Source organism: Pseudonaja textilis, chromosome 4 (genome assembly GCF_049901715.1).
Source record: "Pseudonaja textilis isolate UNSWEBS1 chromosome 4, rPseTex1.2, whole genome shotgun sequence".
In the NCBI taxonomy this organism is placed as follows: Eukaryota; Metazoa; Chordata; class Lepidosauria; order Squamata; family Elapidae; genus Pseudonaja; species Pseudonaja textilis.
The window spans coordinates 84,307,152-84,330,300 of NC_141993.1; the positions used below are offsets into that span (position 1 = coordinate 84,307,152).

Below are 23,149 nucleotides of genomic sequence, written 5' to 3' on the forward strand. Positions count from 1 at the left end.
CCAGCCAGTTGCAAAATAGGCTACTCTATAATCAACCCAATCACTCTATCTCTTTTTGCCTTTTTCAGCTGCATAACTATGGAGTTCAGATATGTTCATTATCATTTCATAAGCAATTTTCAGTTATTTATTTACTGTTCAGCCACTTACTTTTTTCATTATCCAGGAGTATTATATTTCTAACATAGGGGACATTTATTCTCCTGCCACTGCTGGATGCAAATGGAGAGAACTTATCTGGAATATTAAATACAGAAAAAGATATGTATTTAATACACATTTCTGCTGAATTAGATAATGCTATCAATATTGAAACCTGCTTACAATTGGATAATTACTCTGCATAACGCTGCACACATAAAGATTATATAGACATTTGAGCTTCTCGGTACAAATTTATATTTGGGTGCAATTGTTCCAAGCTGGAATTTTCCATGCAATAAAATTGGGAACAATCTTTTATGCAAATTGCTCAAAGTCTCTGTCTATGAGAATCCACACTGGATCAGAACATCTATTAATGAATCAGGCCAATGGTGGGATTCAATTTTTTTTATTACTGCTTTTGTGGGCATGGCTTGGTGGGCGTGGCAGGGGAAGGATACTGTAAAATCTCCAGTCAGAGGTGGTATATATCGGTTCTCCAAACTACTCAAAATTTCCACTATTGGTTCTCCAGAACTGGTCAGAACCAGCTGAATACCACCTTTGAATCAGACCCAAATGCTTCCAAAACCGACTCTGAATTCCAGCAACCTAGATCAAATCATGCAATTTGTATGCTTATCAGGTTATATGTTCGATTACATTTGGTTAGCTATCCCAAGATAATCAAATGAAAAGTAGTTAAGCAGGATGCACAGTTTTTAAAGTACATGAGTGTTTTTCAACTGTGGCAGCTTTAAGATATGTTGACTTCAACTCCCAGAATTCCCCAGCCTGCGTTGAAGTCCACACATCTTAAAGTTGCCAAAATTGAGAAACATTGATATAGCAAGTAATATGTAAAGCAGCTTTTCCACTAATAAAACAGGAAAAAGCTGCCGCTTTCTCACCTTCTGTCTGAAGTCTAAAGGTATCGGTCGCCAGTTTCTCTTTCAGAATGAGCCCAAGAGCTGCCTGGCACAAAGTCATTTTTGAAATTGACCGTTTGGATGGGAAGAGCTCACTGTGGTGTTGAGGGATAAAATTAGTGTGAACATTCCCAGCCTCAAACTCTGGGTGGGCTGAGAGATTCAGTAAGAAATCCACATTGGTGTTCAGTCCAACAATCTGTTAAGGGAGGAAGAAATTCACCAGAAAAAGGCCAATCAAGCAACAGGTGCGCTTTTCTAACTAACAAATGAATCAATAAATAAGCAGCAATTTATGCAAGAGCAAAGGATTAATTCATCAATTCAACTTGCATACCACTATACTGAGTAGCAAGTAGCAGAGAAGAACAATAGCAAATGTCCAGATTGCAAGGATGGGGAAGGGGAGGAAAGAGACTAATCAAAACCCTGCAGGGCAGTGATGGCCAACCTTTTCAGCACTGAGCGCCCAAAGTGTGCGCGTGCACGCATGCTCAAAATGCAATGTGCGCGTCCCCCCTCTTGCATGGGCCCTTCCCCCACACATGTGCACACACATCCACACATGCGTGCATATTCCTTGCACAAGCGCCCACCCCTGCACATACACCCATCCCCCCGTGAATACGCCCCACCCCCATGCATGCACATGTCCCCCCTGCATGAGCCCCACCTTCCACATGCGCCACACCACGCATGCGCAGCAGAGACATGAAGACCAGCTGGCCGCGGGAGATGTGCTCCCCGAAGGCCGAGTCCCCAGCCGCTTCGGGGCGTGGCGTGGCTGCCTGTGTCCCCTTGCCTTTAGGGCAGTCTCTTTCGGGCGATGGAAGTTGTGCAGTCACCAGCCACTTCGATCGGCCGGTAGAAGCGGCCTCGGAGCGAGCGCGCACACACACTCCCCTTACCACGAGGCCGTTTCTATCGGCCGTCGAAAGCTCCCTTGAAGGCAGAGTCCCTAGCCGCTTCGGGGCGTGGCATGCCTATGCATCAGGTTCCCAACTGCAAACTCAATGCAACTGCAAACTCAGTGCAATTCTACATATGCTGTTTTCAGAATAAATATCAGACGCCCCCAAGATTCCCGCTGCATTTCTGCTTCCTGAGCCAGCCGCTCCTCTCCGTCTCCTCAGATAGCCCTATCCCCCCCCGCCTCGATTTCCCACTGCAACCATGTGGATCACAGGAGGGTCGCTAAAGAAGCATGGAGGCGACAATAGGTGATGGCGATCCCTGCAGCCTGAAACAGCTGATCATTGGGAGGCCGATCCAACCGACACTCAGTGACTTGTGATAATCAGGCTGTGCTGAAACTGAAACAGGCTGTTTGCTGTAAGGAGGCAAATTGCTGGGAGGCAGAGGCCATAGAGTGGGGGCCAGTAGGTGGGCAGGGCTTCGGCCAACATTCGCTGTATAAGACGCACAGACATTTCCACCCACTTTGGGGAATGGAAAAACTGTGTCTTATACTCCGAAAAATACGGTATCTTGTCTGATGATTCTGGGAATCTGAATCTCTATGGGCCTGATAGCATCAGGGAGGGGAAATCTGGAAAATGTTTTATCAGGCGTGCCATTTTAAACCCTTAACAAAGTTTTACACTTACATTATATTGTTGGAGGCAGTATCTTAATTTCCTTAAAGCAGATGGGCGATCTTCTGCCCAAACAACTAATTTAGCAATCATCGGATCATAGTGTATAGAAACCTCATCCCCTAAAATAGAAACATATGAAAAAATGATTTGCCAGGATAAATTTTTGTTTATACTTCACATTTTTGAACCGCCCATCTCCCTCAGAAGGAGCCACTGGATTTCCCACGTTGTCACAGTTTAAGACATTTACAGCTACATTTTTTCTAGCAAGCTATTCACAATTCAATATGAATGTCCTGCAGCTTGAAAGAACAACTCTAGAAACTATTCTAGATTAACAATATCAACTGTAAGGTTGTCACTAGAAAGAATCAATCTAGGTTAGCAATGAAGTACTTTCACCCTACAGAAGCACAATAGGTAGCCCTTGAATTGTAACAGTTCATTTAGTGACAGTGACAAAAAAATGATTCATGACTTTTTTTCACACCTACGACCATTGGACAATCACATGAACAAAATTCAGACCCTTAACAACTGATTCATATTTATGACAGTTGCAATATCCCAGGAGTCATGTGAATGCTTTTTGCAACCTTCTGACAAGCAAAGTCAGTGGGAAAGCCAGATTCACTTAACAACCATATTACTAACTTAAAAACTGCGATGGTTCACTTAAAAACTCTGGCAAAAAAAAGTAAAAACATATGAGGCAAAATTTACTTAACAACTGTCTCACTTAGCAACAGAAAATTTGGGCTCAATTGTGGTTGTAATTTGAGAACTACTTGGTCTGGGATTCTACTCAAAAATTACAAAATATTTAAAAATCAAACGCATGTAGAAGATGCTGTTGGGACTGATGGGAAGGAGAGCCATAAAACTTAACCTCAACATTTGAAGAAAAGAGAACCTGATTTGGCGGAAGGGGACAACACACCATGGCCAACTCACTGCGGGACAATTGAATAATTTAATGATTTAAAATATTTTTTAAAATACAGTAGAGCCTTCAGTCGCGACTGTAATCCATTCCAGGATTTTGGCTGCAATCCAATTTGGTGGTGACCAAAAGCATGACTGCGCATGTGCAGACAAACAAACAAAATGGCGGAGAAGGGGAAATCAGCACAGAAGGGGAATCTTTCCACACTGATTTTGTTTGCCACCTGATTTTTGAATTGTGATCCCATTCAAAAACCGGGTGGGTTTTTTGTTCGCCACCTGATTTGGTTGCGAACAGGAGCGTTCGCAACCCAAAGGTTCCACTGTATGTTTTAAATTTTGTCATTCACATTTCATTTTGTCCTTCCTTTGGCATCCTTTCTTTAATGATTCTGTTCCACTATTTCTTGGTATTACAGTAATTCTTGTCCTGTGGCCAGTTTGCCGTGGCCAGTTGTCGTAGACACTTGAGTTGGTAGTAGTAGCAGGAAACCAACGATATCGGTTATCCGACATGTTTCAACAAAGGCAGCCTGTCAACTCATAAAATATTTCTATGGTCTTTTTAGAGTCACCAACAGAAAGGGAAGGGGGAGCAGTGCAGCAGCTTGCAAAATCGAAACTGCATTCCATAAATGTTTTCGTAGATAGTTTCCAGGTGACCGAAGTTTCTGCCGCGCAAAATTCTAACTGGAGAGCATGATTGATGACTCTTGGCTATGGATGTATCCCATTGGAGAATATGACTTATGATACCTCCAGGGGGTGGGGGAAAACCAGGGTTAAGGGTGACAGTGAATGATGTGCCTCAGAGTCGGCTACACCCAGGCAGCACCAGCATGTCTTCTCCTAATAATTCTTCTTTAAGCTTTGAAAATCTGGCTAGAGACTCATGATTTAAATGAGGGTAACACAACCTGATACAACCATCAACAGGACTTTTAAAACCAGATGATGTTTCTGCCCATCCCAGTGAGACGGTTTCATTTTACCTTGTCTTACCCCAGTTTCTATCCTGGTGCAGCTGTCAGCAGGTGGTGTGGACAAATGCAATAAAGGCCCAGCTCCTGGCATGAAATTGTTGTCGGGATCTTCAGCGTAGATCCTAGCTTCAAATGCGTGTCCGTTGAGGACGATCTCTTCCTGAGTCAGAGGGATCTTCTCTCCTGCAGCCACCTGCAAAGCATAGCATTGTCCATTTTCTCTGCACAATAATTTATTTATTTTTGTTTATTAAATTTATATGCCATCTACCACATTGTCAGGCGACTCTGGGTGGCATGCAACACTATTAAAACCAGAGGTGGTATTCAGCAGGTTCTGTCCAGTTCTGGAGAACCGGTAGCGGAAATTTTGAGTAGTTCGGAGAACCAGCAAATACCACCTCTGACTGGCCCCGCCCCCATCTCTTCTCTGCCTCCCATTGAGTCCCAGCTGATCGGCTGAGTCTTCTTTGGTTGCTCTGCACAGGAGAACAGAGCTGGAAAGCAGGTTAGTGGGATGTGGAGGGAATGGGTATTTTGCAGTATCCTTCCCCTGCCATGCCCACCAAGCCATGCCCACCAAGCCACACCACATCCACCAAGCCATGCCCAAAGAACCAGTAGTAAAAATGTTTGAATCCCACCACTGATTAAAACACAATTAAAACATGAAAAATAACAATACTCAATATAGTAAATAAAGAAGGGAACATCCCTGAAAGCTTAGCTAATATGAGATCAAGGAATTGCAACCTGCAAAATTTGCAGTAAATGTTCATGGATATTCTCAGTTATCCAGGTCATGGTTGTCCCAAAAGGTGCATTTTTTCAAGAGGCAACTGAACTCTCTGGTTTTTCTTTGGAGACATTTCACTTCTTGCCCAAGAAGCTGCAGAGCTGAAGAAGCTTCTTGGATGAGAACATATTTAAAGAAAAACCAGAAAGTCCAGTTGCCTCTTGGGGGGCAAGGGGAAGCACCTTTGGGACAAAATTTGGAGTAAATTATTAGTGAATTGGAATATAAAATAACTTCAAGAAAAAGGTATCTGATCACAGGCCATAGAAATGAAAAGAGTTCTGGAAAGAAGCTAATTGATAGAAAGCAACCTGCACTAAATTGCTTCCTCTAAATCTGTCATTTAAAGACAGCATTTCTAATAGAACTCAGAGTTGAAAGAACGATTAACAGGGATAATCAAGTCACAAATTTCTGGTCTGATGCTTAGACAGAGTTCCAAAAAGTTAAAGACAACTCTGTATGAACACCCCACAGTTAAATAGCAATTGCACTTAGAGTTATATACAGCTTCACGGTGCTTTACAGCCCTCTCTAAGCAGTTTTCAGAATCAGCATATTTGCTCTCAACAATCTTGGATTCTCCTTTTACCAATATCGGAAGGATGGAAGGCTGAGTCCATCTTGAAACAGTCAGCATTGAACTCCAGACTGTGGGCAGTTAGCCTGAAATACTGCATTCTTAACCACTGTGCCACCAGGGCAGTGAGAACTGCTTTATCAATGGAAATACTGCATATCTCAAGAAAATACACTTTTGATCAATATGTGTAATGCAAAGATTTTGGAAGCAGATTAGAATTACCTCAAGTTATCTGCCCAAAAATGTTCGTAAAGCATAAATATTAAATATTACAGGAGAAAGAAGCATACAAAGACAAGCCACTCAGAACAAAGAGAAATATAGAAAGGGACAATCCGGGCACTTCTCCCATTCATCAATTGTTCAGGTACACCGATTTAGCAATTGTTCACCTTGATGTAGAAATGCTCTTTCAGTTGTGTATCTTCCATGCATTGTCGAGCCTGCTTCAGCCTCTAATAAATTTTAATTTTAGTAGGAAGAGAAACATCTTCTGCCCAGTATTCATGTCAGATCAAATATTGTGGGTCTAAGATACCAAGAGGCTCAGCTTGACATAGGTTTGATAGTACACTTCAAATAAACCCCCAGCATTACATAAACTGCCCAGCTAGGACAAAATAAAGTCATGTGGTTTTTCTGAACAGAGAGCAATCACTGAACTGTTTGCATAATAATCTGAAAAACTCCTGCTCTTAGAAATACATTTCTGAATTCCTTATCCGCACAGACTTTTGTGGATAATCTTTTAACCATTAAATGTTTCCCAAACCTCTTGTGCTCTCCCAAATTTTGCTTCTCCAGCTGAAAATCTCTGCCTCTCAAGGTCTACGAGTAAAATTCTGTGCCAATAATATTGCAGATCAGCTAATCTTTCAATCCTCGATCTTCACAATGCGGGACCTCACGCACCCCATACCTCACACACAGTGCACCTGTTTGTAAATAAGTGGAGGAGGATGGATAAGCATAGTGCCTCTTTCTGCCCAAGCCAAACAAAAAACAACAACAATGCCACATCTCCTTATTTCTTTGATAGAAAAATATAATTAATGGCTGCAAGCGAAAGAACAATCTTGCTCCTTGAGAATCCAACAGATATTCCTGCTCTCTATTATTTCTTACCTTCAGTTGCCATTCTACCAAATCTGTCCCTGTGACCATCTCGGTAACTGGATGCTCCACCTGCAGCCTGGTATTCATTTCCATGAAATAGAAATTATGTGCACTGTCCATGATAAACTCCACAGTTCCTAAAATATTCAACGAAGGTATAATATACAAAGGTCAGACTATATTAAAACTGCAAATGAATACAATCCTAGTATAGTTTCACTGTTCCCAAGATTCACTTACTAAAGCATTATAAGTCAAACTAATACTTAAAGATTATTTACATATATGTATAATTGGGAAATCCTTCAGAAAGTAAAATTGCTCAGGTATTTATATGCAGCTGCTTTAAAAGAAGCCTTAAAAGCTATTAGGTTCCGTTGGGGGTGTATTGTAACAGATTTTGATCTGAATTCTCTAAAATACAAACAAGGTAGGAAAAACCTATAGCATAACTCCCAGAATTCCCAGACAACATGAGATGTCCTCTAAGCCAGGGGTCGCCAATCTTTTGGACCTCAGGGACCACCAAACTCATAATTTTAAATCCCAGGGACCACTAACCGTTTCTGTGGGCATGGCCTAATTTGTGGGTGTGGCTTGGTGGTCATGTGACTGGCTCCGCATGGCTTGTATGTAAATATTATAACTATTTATATAAATATTGAATTTTTTATTAAAAAAGAGTAACTTTTACCCCAAATCAGGCAAAGCAGGCAGGCAGATTGAGTTGCTCACAGAATCATTCAGTGATCTATCTATCTGCCATCGGCTAGTTCAGTCCCTCAAATTTGCTTGCCGTGAGTCTGCACTGAATAATAGAACCTTCAGTCCTAAGAGAGGTTCGGCTGTGCTTAAAAGCAGAGCCGAAGATCTAAAGACTAGCTAGAAAGTAAGAAATCCAACCATTTCCTGCTTCCTAGCTAATCTAAATCTCCCCACACAGCAGAACAGATGATGGTCAGAAAAAGAAAAAATAGCAACTGAGCAGGCAAGTTTGCTGGGTAACGAGTGGAAGGGGAGGGTTCCCACGGGCCATGTGGCCGGCGCAGCCTAGTGTTTCTGAGCAGTCTGGATTGCTTTGGGGTGGTGCTCTGGGGTGACATTTCTCTGTGGCCCACCAAAATTTTCTCACAGCCCACCAGTAGGCCATGGCCCACCAATTGGCAAACGCTGCTCTAAGCTGAGGTAAACTTAAGAGGTTACAGAAGCCAAGTATCTTATTTTATAGCAGGCCACTGATTTCAGTGAGAGGTGTCAAAAAAAATCAAGATGGCAGCCGTCACAGTGCAGTTGAAACTCTGCCTGGTTTTATGTACATTTATGTCAGGGGTGGGATGCTACCGGTTCTGCCTGGCTCTATAAATATAGTTTTGCGTAGTCACTGCAAAACGTAGTCACCGAACCGGTAGTAACACCGGTTGAATCCCACCCCTGATTTATGTGCGTTGATTAGTCTTGTGGCTGCCATTTTGAATTTTTTTTTTTTTACCACTAATTCTTTTTGGGGAAGCTGCTCTTGTATGAGAGGCTAAAACAGAGTTTCCCTACCTTGGCAACTTTAAGACACGTGGACTTCAGTTCTCAGAATTCCCCAGCCAGCATGGTCGGCTGGGGAATTCTGGGAGTTGAAGTCCACACGTCTTAAAACCACCAAGCTTTTAGACTTCTTCCCAGCTTCTATCCACTCAGAATCACATGACTAGGAGGTGGAAGTGGTGCAGGAAGAAGAATGTATTCCTCCATCCTTCTGAGTTGTCAGTCAATTGCTTCTCCTGCTGGAGACTCACTGGGAAATTTCTCCAAAAATGTTTTTTTTTGCAGCACCAATCCAGAACTGGCTCACTTTCAAACTTGAGATTGCTCACCACGCCTATATTATAAATTTGATCCAATCCTGTTCATTTGTCAGGGGAGTTAACCTGCTGATGGACTAGAAAGAGTCCCAATATTTTTTTACATAATTTCTTTCCAAGCATCAGTTGGAAAGCTGGATAAAAGGGTAAATATTTTCCCCTATGAACCTGTGTTCAGCATTAAAAGGAAGTGGAGTTTGCAATACCTGCTCCGACGTAGTTTACAGCTTTTGCTGCCCTAACAGCGGCCTCTCCAAGCTTTCTTCTCACTTCGGGCTTAATTCCTGGCTAACAAGGATAGCAATAATATTTGGTTAGGTTCACACAATTCACCAAGACACACTTGTTCTTGTTTTAATGACTACACATTCACATTGGACAACTGGTATTAAACTTTTGCCTTACAGGTAATCCTCAGCTTATGACCATAATGGAGCCTGCTGATCAGGGCTGTAAGTTGTGATGGTAGTAAAACATTTTACTACAATTTTACCCTCTTGTTTTTACAGTGCTTGTTATGTGAATGCTGCAGTGACGAAGGAAATGCCGTGGATGTTATGCAAACCAATGATTCACCATGGATGGGGCAATTTTGCCAAAAACTCAATGCCAAAAAGCTAATACAATTTTGGGTTGTATAAACGGAAGCATAGAATCAAGATCATGTGACGTATTAGTACCGCTTTACAAAAACCGTAGTAAGGCCACACCTGGAATACTGCAATCAGTTTTGGTCACCATGTTACAGAAAAAGATGTTGGAAAAAGTTCGGAGAAGAGCAACCAAGACGATCAAAGGTCTGGAGACTAAAGCATACGAAGAACGGCTACAGGATTTGGGTTTGGCTAGTCTAAAGAAAAGAAGGACTAGGAGGGACGTGACAGCAGCGTTCCAGTATTTGAAGGGCTGCCACGAAGAAGAGGGAGTCAGATTATTCTCCAAAGCACCAGAAGGCAAGAGAAGAAACAAAGGATGGAAACTAATCAAGGAGAGAAGCAACCTGGAATTATGGAGGAACTTCTTAACAGTGAGGATAATCAACCAGTGGAACTGAAGTTGCCTTCAGAAGTTGTGGGTGCTCCATCATTGGAGGTTTTTAAGAAGAGACCGGACAGCCACTTGTCTCAAATTGTATAGGGTCTCCTGGTTGAGCAGGGGGGTGGATGAGAAGCTCTCTAAGGTCCTATCCAGGGGTGGGATTCAAATTTTCAACAACCGGTTCTGTGGGCATGGCTTAGTTGGTGGGCGTGGCTTGGTGGCCATGTGACTGGGTGGACATGGTTTGGTGGTCATGTGACTGGCTGGGCATGGCCAACTCAATATCACTCACATCAAGGCATGCATCTCCTCGCCTGGCCTCTCATGACTGTAGCGATGCTGCAACAGTCGTAAGTGTGAAAAAGGATCATAAGTCACTTTTTCAGTGCCATTGTAACTTTGAATGGTCACTCCACACAAGCAAAGTACCAGCAAAGGAGGGAAAAAAAACTCCAGAGAGGTTCCTGAGACAGGAATTCTAGTCCTGCCACGAATGTCATAAGGGTTAATGGAGAGGCAGTTTCTGTAAGCAACACCAGAATGTTTCCTTCCTGCCTTCCTTACAGGATTAGGCCAGTAATTTCTTCTAACAACAGGTTCTCCAAACTGCTTAGAATGTTAACAACCGGTTCTAGTGAATAGGTGTGAACTGGTAGAATCCCACCTCTGGTCCTATCCCATTCCATTCCCTATTCCACTCCACTCTACTCTACCCTATTCTATTGGCGGCTTTGTGTAAAGCAGGGTCGCCTAGCAATGAGATAGCTAGAAAATAGACTTAATAAATAAATAAATGTAGTCACATGACTGTGGGATGCTGCAAACAGTCGTAAATGCAGCCCGGTTATAAGTGCCCAAAGCTCAGTCATGTGACTATTGAGGGGAGGGGGAAGAGCTGTCAGAAATTCAAATCATAAGTAGGCCCAAGGTTGGACCACTGTAACTGAAGAGCTGCTGAACGACCCATTGTAAGTCAAGGACTACCTGTGTTTCTTAATATTCATTTAAACCCCATTATAGTCCCAACTAGGGACACGGTGGCTAAGTAGCTAAGACACTGAACTTGTCAATCAGAAAGGTCAGCAGTTCAGCGGTTCGAATCCCTAGTGCCACATAACAGAGTGAGCTCCTGTTACTTGTCCCAGCTTTTGCCAAGTTGTTAAGTGAATCACTGCAGTTGTTAAGATAGGGACATGGTTGTTAAGTGAATCTGGCGTCCCCACTGATTTTGCTTGTCAGGAGGTCGCAAAGGGGATCATGTGACTCCGGGAGGCTGCAACCGTCATAAACATGAGTCAGTTGCCAAGCATCTAAATTTTGATCACGTAATCATGGGGAGGCTGCAAAAGTTGTAACTGTGAAAAACGGTCATAAATCACATTTTTCAGTGCTGTTGTAAATTTGAACGGTCACTAAATAAATTGTTGTAAGTCGAGGACTATCTCTGGTGACAGAAAACTTAACATATACTGTACACAACATTCAAAATACAAATGAGTTACAAATAACAGGCATCACAGTCCTGTTAGCTGTGAGACATCATAAGCATTTAAATGCAGGTTAGGAACATATGAGACAGAATTCAGATTTTTCAGATTAACAGAGTTGGAAGGGACCTTGTAGGTCATCTAGTCCACCACCCTCTCCCAAACAGGAAACTCGACACCATTTCTGACAGATGGCAGTCCAGTCTCTTCTTGAAAGCTTCCAGGGATGAAGCTCCCACAACTTTTCAAGGCAAGCTATTCCATTGGTTGAAAACAAAACCACTAAGAACTTTCTAGAAAAACCAATTCCTTCCATGCTCAGAAGGAAGGAAGGAAGGAATGGTAAAATCATACATTTGTAAGGAAACTGCACTCTGTTCAATATGATACATAGAAAATTGCACATTAATATGCTTTGAGAATTTCTAGACTTTGAAAAAAAATATTATTTTCTGCAGAAATAGTAGACAGAGATTGTCTTAACAGCAAGCACTAAAAACAAACATTATGCTAACATAGTAAACACCAAAATCACGGCTATTTGAATTATCTTTCAAAAGTGGTCTGCTTACCCCTGGAGCTTCCTCAATAATTTTTTGATGTCTTCTCTGTACACTGCAATCTCTTTCAAACAGGTAGACTGCGTTGCCATGTTGGTCTCCAAAAACTTGAACTTCTACATGCCTGTTTCACATTTTAAAATTTGTAAGTGTAAGCCATAATATTGTCCATCAATGCTTATTCTTAATCCCATTTTTTTTTATTTTTAAAATGACTAATAAAATGCATCGGATACTTTGGGGATGCTTTAATTTTTTAGATCTAGAAATGAGGCTTATTCATTTCTCCTATCTGTATTTCATAAAGCATTAAATATATTACGTGAGGTGGGGAGGAATCCATACCTCAAATGTGGCAGGACTAGGATTTTCCAGGTTGCTTTTTGGATGAACAATTTTTGGAACAATTTTTTCCCCAAAATTCTTCATGAGTTTTACCTCAGAGATTTCTATATCAGTCCTTTGAGGAAGGCCAGGTCAGAAAAAAAGGCACAAGAAACTAGAACTCTACTTTATGAATATTGCCGTAAAAATTGAATCCTGAAAGTCCAAAGACATTTCTTTTTTCTTCCCTTTTATATGAAAGAGAACCAAGGCAGGAAATCTCATGTTTCTTTCTCATGCTTTCCTGTTTTCCAGAGTAAATGTCAATGCTTTGTGGGAATGATCTTAGCAGACAAGGCAATGAGGCATCATCAAGAGGACAATTAGACAAAAGGGCAGCTAAGCCCACAGCAAGAATGTAGGGAGGGCAAGATCTCAGATGAAACCATTCTTAGTTTGGGGTTGCAAATTGTTCCCAGGGAGAGAGATATTTTCAAACTTGCAAGATTCTATTAATGTAACCTTCAATAAAATAGAATTGGCTCGTTGAGTCATGCAGAGAAGAGCAACAAAGATGATTAGGGGACTAGGGAATAAAACGTATGAACAACAGTTGCAGGAATTGGGTAAATGAGGATTGGGGGTGACATGATAGCAGTGTCCTAATATCTAAAGAAAAATGAGGATTGGGGTTGACATGATAGCAGTGTCCTAATATCTAAAGAATTGCCACAAAAAAGATGGGGTCAACCTATTCTCCAAAGCACCCGAAGGCAGGACAAGAACCAATGGATAGAAACTCAACAAGGAGAGAAGCAGCCTAGAAATAAGAAGAAATTTCCTGGCAACAATTAATCAGTGAAATTACTTGCCTCTGGAAGTTGTGGGTACTCCAACACTGGAGGTTTTTAAGGAGAGACTGGACAACCATTTGTCTGAAATGATATTGGGTTTCTTGCTTGAGCAAGAAATGGTTGGATTAGAAGACCTCCAATGGCCCTTCAACTGCATTATTCTGTTTTTCTGTTTTCTGCCTGGTCTACCTTGTATGGCTGACATAGCTTAAATTGCTTGTATTGCTGCATATTTTCTTCAAGATCATCTTGTCCTCCTCTACAATGTATTTCCTGCCTAGCAGCGGAGCTACTAAAAGGGAATAATGAAGAGCTGCCTAACAGATTGTTGTGTTACCTTGGATTGTCAACAAACTTCTCTATCAGCATGGCATCATCGTTAAAGGACTTCTTTGCTTCTCTTCGAGCTGATTCCAATTGCTCCTGAAATTCTTTTTCAGTAAATGCTATTCTCATTCCCTAGGGCAAATAAGGGATAAAACTAATATTAGCAAAACAAGCAAATAAATTACTTCAAAAAATATCAGTAAGAAATATTTTCTGTTACATTAATGACAACAGAGGCACTTCATTTGCACAAACACTAGCTTAAATTTCTGATTTCAATATATATCACATAAAATACATGCATAGGTTATATAGCCATAAAGATGATTGACCTGAAGCCTGTATTTCTTATAAAGATTCTTTTAAGGGTTAGGTAGCATTATCAGAGGGCACTTAAGATGTGACTGCAAAATCAGTTCATCTTTGGCTTTCTGAACTTATTAAAGATAGATGGCAACATAAATAAAAACAAAAACCAAGTGACACACTGCGATGCAACTTTGCAGTCTACAACTTCATTCCCCCAAGCTTATTGATATTCCGTTGTTGTACACGGGTATGTTCTTTCACAACGGTCTACACTCATTCACACGTGCCAACAGGAACCCTAAACCAGTTTTGGATTAGCATCACGTTAACCAAATAAATTAAATATTGTGATTGCTTATCCAAGTCCAGCTGGTTCAACAAATGTATTTCACCATGCTTATTGCAGGGGTCTCTCAGCTTGGCTACTTTAAGGCTTATGAACTACAATTCCCAGAATTGCTCAGCCAGCATGGCTGGCTGAAGAATTCTCAGAGTTAAAGTCCACAAGGATTAAAGTTGCCAAGTTGGGAGAGTCCTGGTTTACTGCAAGGAGTGAATCTAGCTAAGGTATGAATGTACTGTGAGTACACAGATTAACTCCTGAACCAACACAGAGAAAAGAAATTATAGCTTAAGTAGGAATGATTTGATTGCTTATTATACCCTATGACTATTATTAAGTGTTGTACCTTATGATTTTTGACTCTTGATGAATGAATCTTTTCTTTTATGTACACTGAGAGCTTATGCACCAAAGACAAATTCCTTGTGTGCCCAATCACGCTTGGCCAATAAAATAATTTCATTCTATTGTATTCTATTCTGATGCAACAAATGGTAGACTAATGGATGAAACATCATGGAACAGATGCTACCTTGCCTCCACCTCCACGGACAGCTTTGATCATAACTGGGTAGCCGATCCTTCTGGCTTGCTCTTCCAAAAACCTGTCCGATTGTTCTTCCCCATGGTAACCTTCCACCACAGGAACTCCAGCCGCAGACATGATGGCCTTAGAAGTACTTCAAGGGAACACAACTTCATGTTCAGTGTCAACAACAGACGGAACTCTGCAAGATAGTTTTTTTTTCACTCCCACAACCCACCTCTCTTTCAACTGATCCAATTTCAATTCGCTGCATATATCAAAGAGGGCAGCCCAACTCAGATTCAAAGAACAATCTAGTAGTTCCAACAAAACAATCTTTTCACAATAAATTTAGCCATGAAATAACGTAGAATACCTCTTAATGCCCATATCTCTGATAGCAGATGAAGGAGGACCTATGAAAATTATCCCTTCTTGGTTACAGAGTTCAGCAAACTCTGTGTTTTCGGATAGGAAACCATAGCCCGGATGGATAGCCTAAAATAGGAAACATCAAAGGGATATTTGTGAGAGGTTTTAAGGCTTTGTGATGTTTTTGCTGAGCTGCTCTAGGGGTCTCCAGAAGCTGAATCTGGCTTCCAAAATACAGAAAGGCCCACAATGCTGTTTTCTGTTCTCCAAACTCTCAAAAGCAGATTGAAGCTACCTATAATTTTTTCCATTGCCACTGACCTCAGAATACTACCAGCAATCGGTCATTTCTTCAGTTGACCAACAAGAGAATGCAACAGTTACTCAGTGCCCACTTCTCCTGCCTAACAATTACCACTGTGTGTGATCAGCAAAATGATCTGATCAATTGTTATGAGAGTGATGTGCAAAACCACCCAGAGATTATTCCTCTGTTGCACTTAAAAGACCTATGAAACAGTAGCATAGTGACATGTTGTTAGGATGGTTGAACCTCTACAGGTAGCAGGCACAGAGGTTAACCACAGAAAGAACTGGGGCATTAGCAGAATATTAATATAGCTTTAAGGGAAATGAGACCATTTTTTTCAAAAAAAGCATTAAATTAATTAAATTAATTGCTGGATTAACTTAAATTGCTCCAAGAAATTCAATCAGAATATCAAACCCTGCAGTGTGAGGTCTTAAGTCACTTACACACAGAATCCATGTTATGTTGCACTAACCCAGTTTTAAGTAAAACGTAGCTGTTACGAAGGAGAATTTGTACCTGTGCTGCGGAGTTTCTGGCCACTCGCATTATTTTTTCCATGGATAGGTAACTCTGCTGAGATGGTGCTGGGCCAATGCAATAGGCTTCATCAGCCTACAAGAAAACACCATCATTTTATTACTGTGTTACATTTTAGGCTAACTTTTCTACAAGATTTTGATGCATCTATGAAGAACAAACTCAAGCAGCAGAAGGGTTTGAACTGGATTATCTAACAAGGGTCTCCAACCTTGGCAACTTTAAGACTTGTGGACTTCAGCTCCCAGGATTCCTTAGACACCAAAGCTGGCTGAGGAATTCTGGGAGTTGAAGTCCACAAGTCTTAAAGTTGCTAAGGTTGGAGACCCCTGAGCTAGAAGGTAGCTTAGCAAAAAAAAATCAAAATGAAAGCTGCAACCATGGTATCAAAGCCCTTATAATTGGTGAGGTAGCACTGGTTAAAAAGAAAGAGTCAGGGCTTCAATCCTTCAGTCAAAGCTGCCATCTTGACTTTTTTGACCACTGCTAGGCATAAGACTTCCTATTAAAGTTTGAACACTGATTACAAACATATCGTTTTACTAGCTCTATACCCATGCTTTGCTACGAAACTATGTGATCGGGCTTAGTTTTGGGGAAGGAAAATAAGGAGGGGTGGGAATTCTGCCTCTGCCTACCAGCATCCATTAGTATTCATCTGGCTAGCGTCCTGTCAGTGTGTGAGTGGAGGGCTGTTGGAAACTGAAACAGTATTTGCTGTATAAGCAAGGAGACAGCAAGGAGCCCGGGCGTGGCTTAGTTCAACTGTTCTTTACTAAAGCTGCATGGTGCTGTGGAACTAAAACTGAAACTATATCTCATCTCCTTTGCTTGTGTTTTGCATTTGGAACAGATTTCTTTTCAGGTGGGGAGGGGGAGTAGAACTCCTTAGCATCAGAGTGTGTTAATAATAATATAGGAAATACTAATGCTCCGATGGTCCTTTTGAAAAACCCTTTCTTAGTGAGCATCTAGAAGCCAAGAGGAACATACGTGGCAAATTTCAAGTTTGTAGGCTTTATGGTTCTGGAGATTTTGTGATGATACATGAATGGTATTTCACTTTTATATATATAGATTTAGAGCTGAAATGTAATTAAGCCCTATGCATTGATCACAGCTAGATGTCAGTCATCAAGGGTCTATTTTTGGCCACACCAGCCCTCCTGGACTCCATTTTTGGCCACTATGGCCTCCTGCAGCCCTCTGCCAGCGGAAACAGAGCCCTCCTGAGAGCCCATTTTCGCTGGTAGAGGCACCACAGGCCGGTCCTCCGCTGTTTCCAGGGCGGGTCCACCGGCCAGATCTAAACACCCCACGGGCTGGCTCCAGGCCCTGGGCATTGAATTTGATACCCCTGATCTAAACCAAGCCACCCACAGTATCACCAAGTATGGTTAAGTGAACATATTATTCACTTACAAAATTACTTGGCGCCTCAGTGGTGCAGTGGTTAGAGTGCAGTACTGCAGGCTACTTCTGCCGACTGCCTGCAATTTGGCAGTTTGAACCTCACCAGGCTCAAGGTTGACTCAGCTTTCCATCCTTCCAAGGTGGGTAAAATGAGGACCCAAATTATTGGGGGCAAATAAACGGACTCTGTAAACCTCTTAGAGAGGGCTGTAAAGCACTATGAAGCGGTATATAAGTGCTACTGCTATTAAGAGCAGATTAATTTTACCATGGCTACGTGCATTGAATTCCGGTCAGCCTCACTGTAAACTGCCACCGACTTCACCCCCATCTTCCGTGCAGTCCGCATCACCCTGCAAGCAATCTCTCCTCTGTTTGCCACAAGAACTTTCTTGATATTCCTTGGACCTGTTTTTTTCAAATCAAAAGGCATGTCATGAGAAATTAGGTCTGTAATAATTATGCCAATAGTCTATTACTACTAACTCATCCACATTATCAGAACGCCAGGATAATGTTATTGTTTTTATCTGACTTCCAAAGTAGTTTCTAGTTTCTACACAACGTAAAATGTAAAAGAGGTAGTAATTATATATTAGCAATAAGATGTATTTGTAAATATATCGCCAATATTGATAACAAACAAGGAACCATAGACTGTCAATAGTAGAATTGTTAGTTTTTAATCATTTTCTTTTTCCTTTTTCTTTTTTTTCTGTGTGTTGTGTCAATGCTAACATCTTATACAATAACTAGAATAAACTTTATTGATTGTAGAACTAAAATATCAAACAAACACATTTTGTTTGATATTTTAGTTCTACAATCAATAAAGTTTGTTCTAGTTATTGTATAAGATGTTAGCATTAAGAAATCTAGAAAAATATTCCATAAAGAAAATAAGCCAAATAATTTACCTGTTACAGAAGAATATTCTCTGGTACTCAAGGCCCAACGCCATTTTCTGTGAAAGGAAAAAAAATCCAAAAAAAAATTTAGTATCAAAAATCCCAAAAAAGAATTTAGCATTTATTTAGCGACCATTCAAAGTAATAACAGAACTAAAAAATGTGATTTACGACCTGTCTTACAACTGAAAAAAATGAACTTATGACCATCACCATGAGCCACGGTGGCGCAGTGGTCAGAGTGTAGTACTGCAGGCTGCTTCTGCTGACTGCCGGCTGCCTGCAATTTGGCAGTTCGAATCTCACCAGGCTCCAGGTTGACTCAGCTTTCCATCCTTCCAAGGTTGGTAAAATGAGGACCCAGATTGTTGGGGGCAAATATGCTAGCTCTGTAAACCGCCTAGAGAGGGTTGTAAAGTACTGTAAAGTGGTATATAAGTCTAAAGGCCACTGCTATTGTAGCATCCCCAAGGTCATGTGATCGTAATTCACACACCTGGCAACCTGCATGGATTTAAAACAATTGCCCCGTTGCCCATTTGTGACCTTCCCAGCTGGCTTCTGACAAACAAAATCAACAGGGGAAGCCAGATTCACTTAAGGATCCCATGATTCACTTAGCAACTGGCAAAAAAAGGTCAGAAAAGTGGGCATGACATGCTTACCAACCACTTTTGCTATCTCAACTGTGGTTGTAAGTCAAGGACTAAGCTGTATTCTTAAGTTAGCCCACTGAAATCCTGAAAAGTACTGAATGAAATTTACGAACATTTTCCAGTCACAAGATATTCCAGAAACATCTAAAGATGCCAACACTTAAGATGGGGCAGTAAGGCTTCACCCTTTGCCAGCAGCTCCAACCATCAATTCTGGTTGCTGTAATATACTTATTATCCATTGCTAGTTTTACCATGGTTTTTCTCAATAAACACGGTTTTGAAGCTCAAATAACAACTTGGACCATTTAGTGTAGAACACATTATTTAAACAAATGACTTTGGCTGAACTTGTGACAGCTAAGCAGGGTGATAAGCTAGTTCGCACTTGAATTCCCATCTGTCAGAAATGGTGTAGGGTCTCCTACTTGGGCAGGGGGTTGGACTAGATGACCTACAAGATCCCTTCCAACTCTGATGATCTGTTATCTGAATAGGAGACTACCAGGAGATTTGACAGCAGTTATTTTTTTAGGCAGGAAAAAAAATACCCCAAAAGCCAGCTCTGCTAAATGGATTCCATTCTGTTGACAAGGAAACAACCTGGATACAGGTAGTCCTCGACTTACAACAGTTCGTTTAGTGACCATTCAAAGCTACAACGGCTCTGAAAAAAGGAACTTATGAACATTTTTCACACAACCATTGCACCATCCCTGTGGTCTCATGATTAAAATTCAGAGGCTTAGCAACTGGTTCATATTTATGACAGCTGCAGGATCCCGGGGTCATGCAATCCGCTTTTGCTACCTTCTGACAAGCAAAGTCAACAGGGAATCCAGATTCACTTAACAAAAGTGTTACTAACTTAACAAAAATGCAATGATTCACAACAACTGTGGCAAGTAAAGTCGTCAAATGGGGCAAACTCAGGTAACAAATTTTCCCTAAGCAACATAAATTTGGGGCTCAGTTGTGGTTGTAAGACGAGGACTATCTGTAGTGACATTCAAGTCTGCTTCAAGGGAGAGTTCAGTTTGTAGTTCAGTATGTTGTGTGAACACAATTCTCCAGGCCCTATACAGCCACTCCCAAAGAACCACCAAGCTTTTAAAGAACCATTTATTTGGAACTTTATAGGGTCTCCTGCTTGAGCAGGGGGGCTGGACTAGAAGACCTCCAAGGTCCCTTCCAACTCTTCTCATTCTGCACTATGGTGGAAGCAAATCTGTGCCATATGGCAGGGACAAATGGCTGACATTCAACCATCACCACTAGCCGTCCAGTTGCTCCAGGTTGTCGGGGGGGTCTTGTGAAAGCTTAGACACGCGTCGGGCCCAGTCCATACGTGCAGGTTGATCTACAAAGCGCGACCTCAGAAATATACCTCCAACCCCAGGAAGGGGGAAAGCGGGGAGACAGACAGCAGGGGGCCCCCTTTCATTCGGGACCACCAGTCAAGACCGTGGGGCTCTGCAAGGGACCGGCTCGGCACAACCTCGGAGCTCCAGGGCCTGAGGGCAAAAGCGGGGGCTCTCTTCCCACAGCCTCCTGCGGCAATCCCGAGCGGAGTCCGGGAGGCTCCGCGCGCCTCTTTCTCGGACCGCGCCGTGCGCACTCACCGGCCTTGCAGCGCCCGCCAGAGCCGGCGTCGCCCCTCGCTGCCCAGCGCCAAAGACGAGGCCGCCATCCCTGCGCCGGAGCTGCACAGAGAGGCGGGGGACTTGGGCCGGGCTAGCGGCGGCGTTTGGGCCTATCAGCGAGGCCGGAAAAGAGGCCGGGCTCGGGCGGAGAAAGCGGCGGAGCTGCCCGGGCGGAGGACAACTTGGGCAACCTTCGCCAAGGAGAAGGGCAGGGCGCGCTTCCGGGCCTTTTCCAGGTGCTTCTGCCGTCCGAGAGCCTTGCCCTGGCCTGGTCTGCCCAGCCTCGTGTTTTTGCCCTCGTTGTCTTCGTTCCCAGTAAAGCTTTATCTCGCTAGCCAGGTTTCTTGGTTTGTGCGGGGCTTTGGCAAAGTCCGGGAAGGAGTTGGGGGCGCTTCTAAAGCACACCCACGAAGAGGAGGGAGTCCAGCTAGTCTCCAAAGCACCTGAGGGCAGGATAAGAAGCAATGGATGGAAACTAATCCAGGAAAGAAGCAACCGAGAACTAAGGAGAAATTTCCTAGTGGTGAGAGCAGTTAGTTAATCAGTGGAACAACTTGCCTCCAGAAGTTATGAATTCTCCAACACTAGAAGTTTTTTAGAAGAGGCTGGGACAACCATTTGTCTGAAATGATACAGGTTTTCCTGCCTAAGCAGGGGCTTGGACTAGAAGACCTCCAAGGTCTGGTTGGCCTATTCTGGCCTATTCTAATTTTAATTCTATTCCTAATCCCATATTTCTTAACCCCTATTCTGTTCTACTCTACTCTATTCTATTCCTTATCCCCTATTCCTTATCCCCTATCCTATTCCTTGTCCCCTATCCTATTCCCTAATCCCCATCCCTATTCCATTCTATTCTATTCCTTATCCCCTATTCCTTATCCCCTATCCTATCCTATCCTATCCCTTATTCCCCATCCCCATCCCCATCCCTATTCTATTCTATTCCTTATCCCTTATCCCTATTCCTTGTCCCCTATCCTATTCCCTATCCCCCATCCCTATTCTATTCTATTCTATTCTATTCTATTCTATTCTATTCTATTCTATTCCTTATCCCCTATTCTATCTTATTCCTTATCCCCCATCCCCATCTATTCTATTCTATTCCTTGTCCCTATCCTTCCCATCCCATCCCCATCCCTATTCTATTCTATTCTATTTCTATCCTATTCCTTATCCCTATCCCCATCTATTCTATTCTATTCTATCCTATCCTGTTCTGTTCTATTCTCAACTCCACCACCACCCCCAACCAAACTTCAGTCTTCATGCATCAGTGTCAGCAGGAGTCGATGCATTGGGTGAACCCAATTTGTTTCTTAACAATTTTTTTATTAGTTTATAATGGAATGGCAGTGACAAAATGTGTGTGGGGGGGGAGGGGGAAATGCTGCTCCCAAGGACAGCCTCCCCCCCCACTTTCAGGGTCAGGATAGATGGCATTTTTTAATTAATGGGACTCATAGCACAGAAATGTCTCTAACGTGAGGATTCTGAATTCTTATTTTTGGCCTCTTGGATGAGTACAATGTAGGAAGATCCCGTAGATGGAGCTTTTTTTGTTTTCTTCAGATAAAAGTATTGGGAATGAAAACTCATAATTTTTAGGAACAAGAAATTTAGGCTGTGAATTTAAAGCTATTTTGTAAAAAAAAATTTCCTCCCATCTTTTGAAGTTTGAGATTTATTTTTAACTAAGTAAAATTATAGGATTCTGGCCATTGCTTTCTCTTAGGAAAGTATCTGATCTACCATCTTCACCAAGCCTCAGTAGGTGGCAGTAGTTGTCTGACTTTGAAAAATAACCATGATTGGATCTGGTTTGTAGTGGATAGTAGACTTGGACCACAGATCAGCCTTCCAGAAAGTTTTGAAACATAATTTTTTCCTTTGCAAATATATATAGCACTTTCATCTAAAAATCCACATTTTGTGTGAGTACTTGGGCGACATTATTTGATAGGAAGAAAATTCAATCCATCTTTTTTGTGGTTTGTATAGGATTGGTAAAGGAATAAGGCTTTGGTGTTGTAGGAAAAAAAAAATGAAATGCTGGACACAGCATTTCATGCTGGAGTTGTAAACAGTAAAACAAATTAATTAAATTTCTATACCAGCCATCTCACCTAAATGAGTTGGGACGATTTAGAACTTCCTAATAAAACCATATAAAAGCATGAATAAAAACATAAATTAAGATCAGGTTAAAACTTCCAAGTAAAAAAAGGTAAAAATAAAAAATGCAAAAGCTAGGAAATTAACAAGGCAGTGGCAATGTTCTTAGTTATAAAAAAAAGTTTGTAATTGCAATGTATTTCTAGTTTCTCCACAGTTTAGATAGATCACCTAAAAAAACAAACATCTCACAACTTTAGAAAGATAAAATTTGCCTAAAGATTTTCTGCAGAAATGTTGACTTGGAAAATAGTCCTTTTTTAACAGAAGTTTAAAATATATCTCAAGAAGAAAGGAGTAGCAGATCACTTCTATTCTCTGCCAAGAAAATTAAAGGAAAAACTGAACTCTAGGAAGGTTATGCTTTTTATTGAATAACTAAGGGGAAAATTGATTAAATACCAGTGAATACAA

General features: G+C 41.7%; 1 protein-coding gene and 1 long non-coding RNA gene across 4 annotated transcripts in view; one reads left to right on the forward strand and one right to left on the reverse strand.

Moving 5' to 3' along the window:
* LOC148125905 (uncharacterized) overlaps positions 1 to 13,733 on the forward strand; it is a 35,303-nt gene extending 21,570 nt beyond the window's left edge. For both annotated transcript variants that reach the window (XR_015743644.1, XR_015743643.1), the window contains one exon: positions 9,457 to 13,733. This is a non-coding gene — a long non-coding RNA (uncharacterized LOC148125905). The remainder of the gene's footprint in view (positions 1 to 9,456) is intronic.
* MCCC1 (methylcrotonyl-CoA carboxylase subunit 1) overlaps positions 1 to 20,623 on the reverse strand; it is a 30,896-nt gene extending 10,273 nt beyond the window's left edge. For both annotated transcript variants that reach the window (XM_026705712.2, XM_087933533.1), the window contains exons 1-14: positions 20,537 to 20,623; positions 18,268 to 18,314; positions 17,619 to 17,758; positions 15,917 to 16,012; positions 15,092 to 15,213; positions 14,722 to 14,869; positions 13,548 to 13,669; positions 12,045 to 12,156; positions 9,154 to 9,235; positions 7,104 to 7,231; positions 4,609 to 4,792; positions 2,681 to 2,790; positions 1,056 to 1,272; positions 151 to 237 (exon numbers count right to left, since the gene is read on the reverse strand). In XM_026705712.2, the coding sequence (XP_026561497.2) occupies positions 151 to 237; positions 1,056 to 1,272; positions 2,681 to 2,790; positions 4,609 to 4,792; positions 7,104 to 7,231; positions 9,154 to 9,235; positions 12,045 to 12,156; positions 13,548 to 13,669; positions 14,722 to 14,869; positions 15,092 to 15,213; positions 15,917 to 16,012; positions 17,619 to 17,758; positions 18,268 to 18,314; positions 20,537 to 20,604 (1,663 nt within the window). In that variant the 5' untranslated portion in view covers positions 20,605 to 20,623. The remainder of the gene's footprint in view (positions 1 to 150; positions 238 to 1,055; positions 1,273 to 2,680; positions 2,791 to 4,608; positions 4,793 to 7,103; positions 7,232 to 9,153; positions 9,236 to 12,044; positions 12,157 to 13,547; positions 13,670 to 14,721; positions 14,870 to 15,091; positions 15,214 to 15,916; positions 16,013 to 17,618; positions 17,759 to 18,267; positions 18,315 to 20,536) is intronic.
* Positions 20,624 to 23,149: the final 2,526 nt, after the last annotated feature.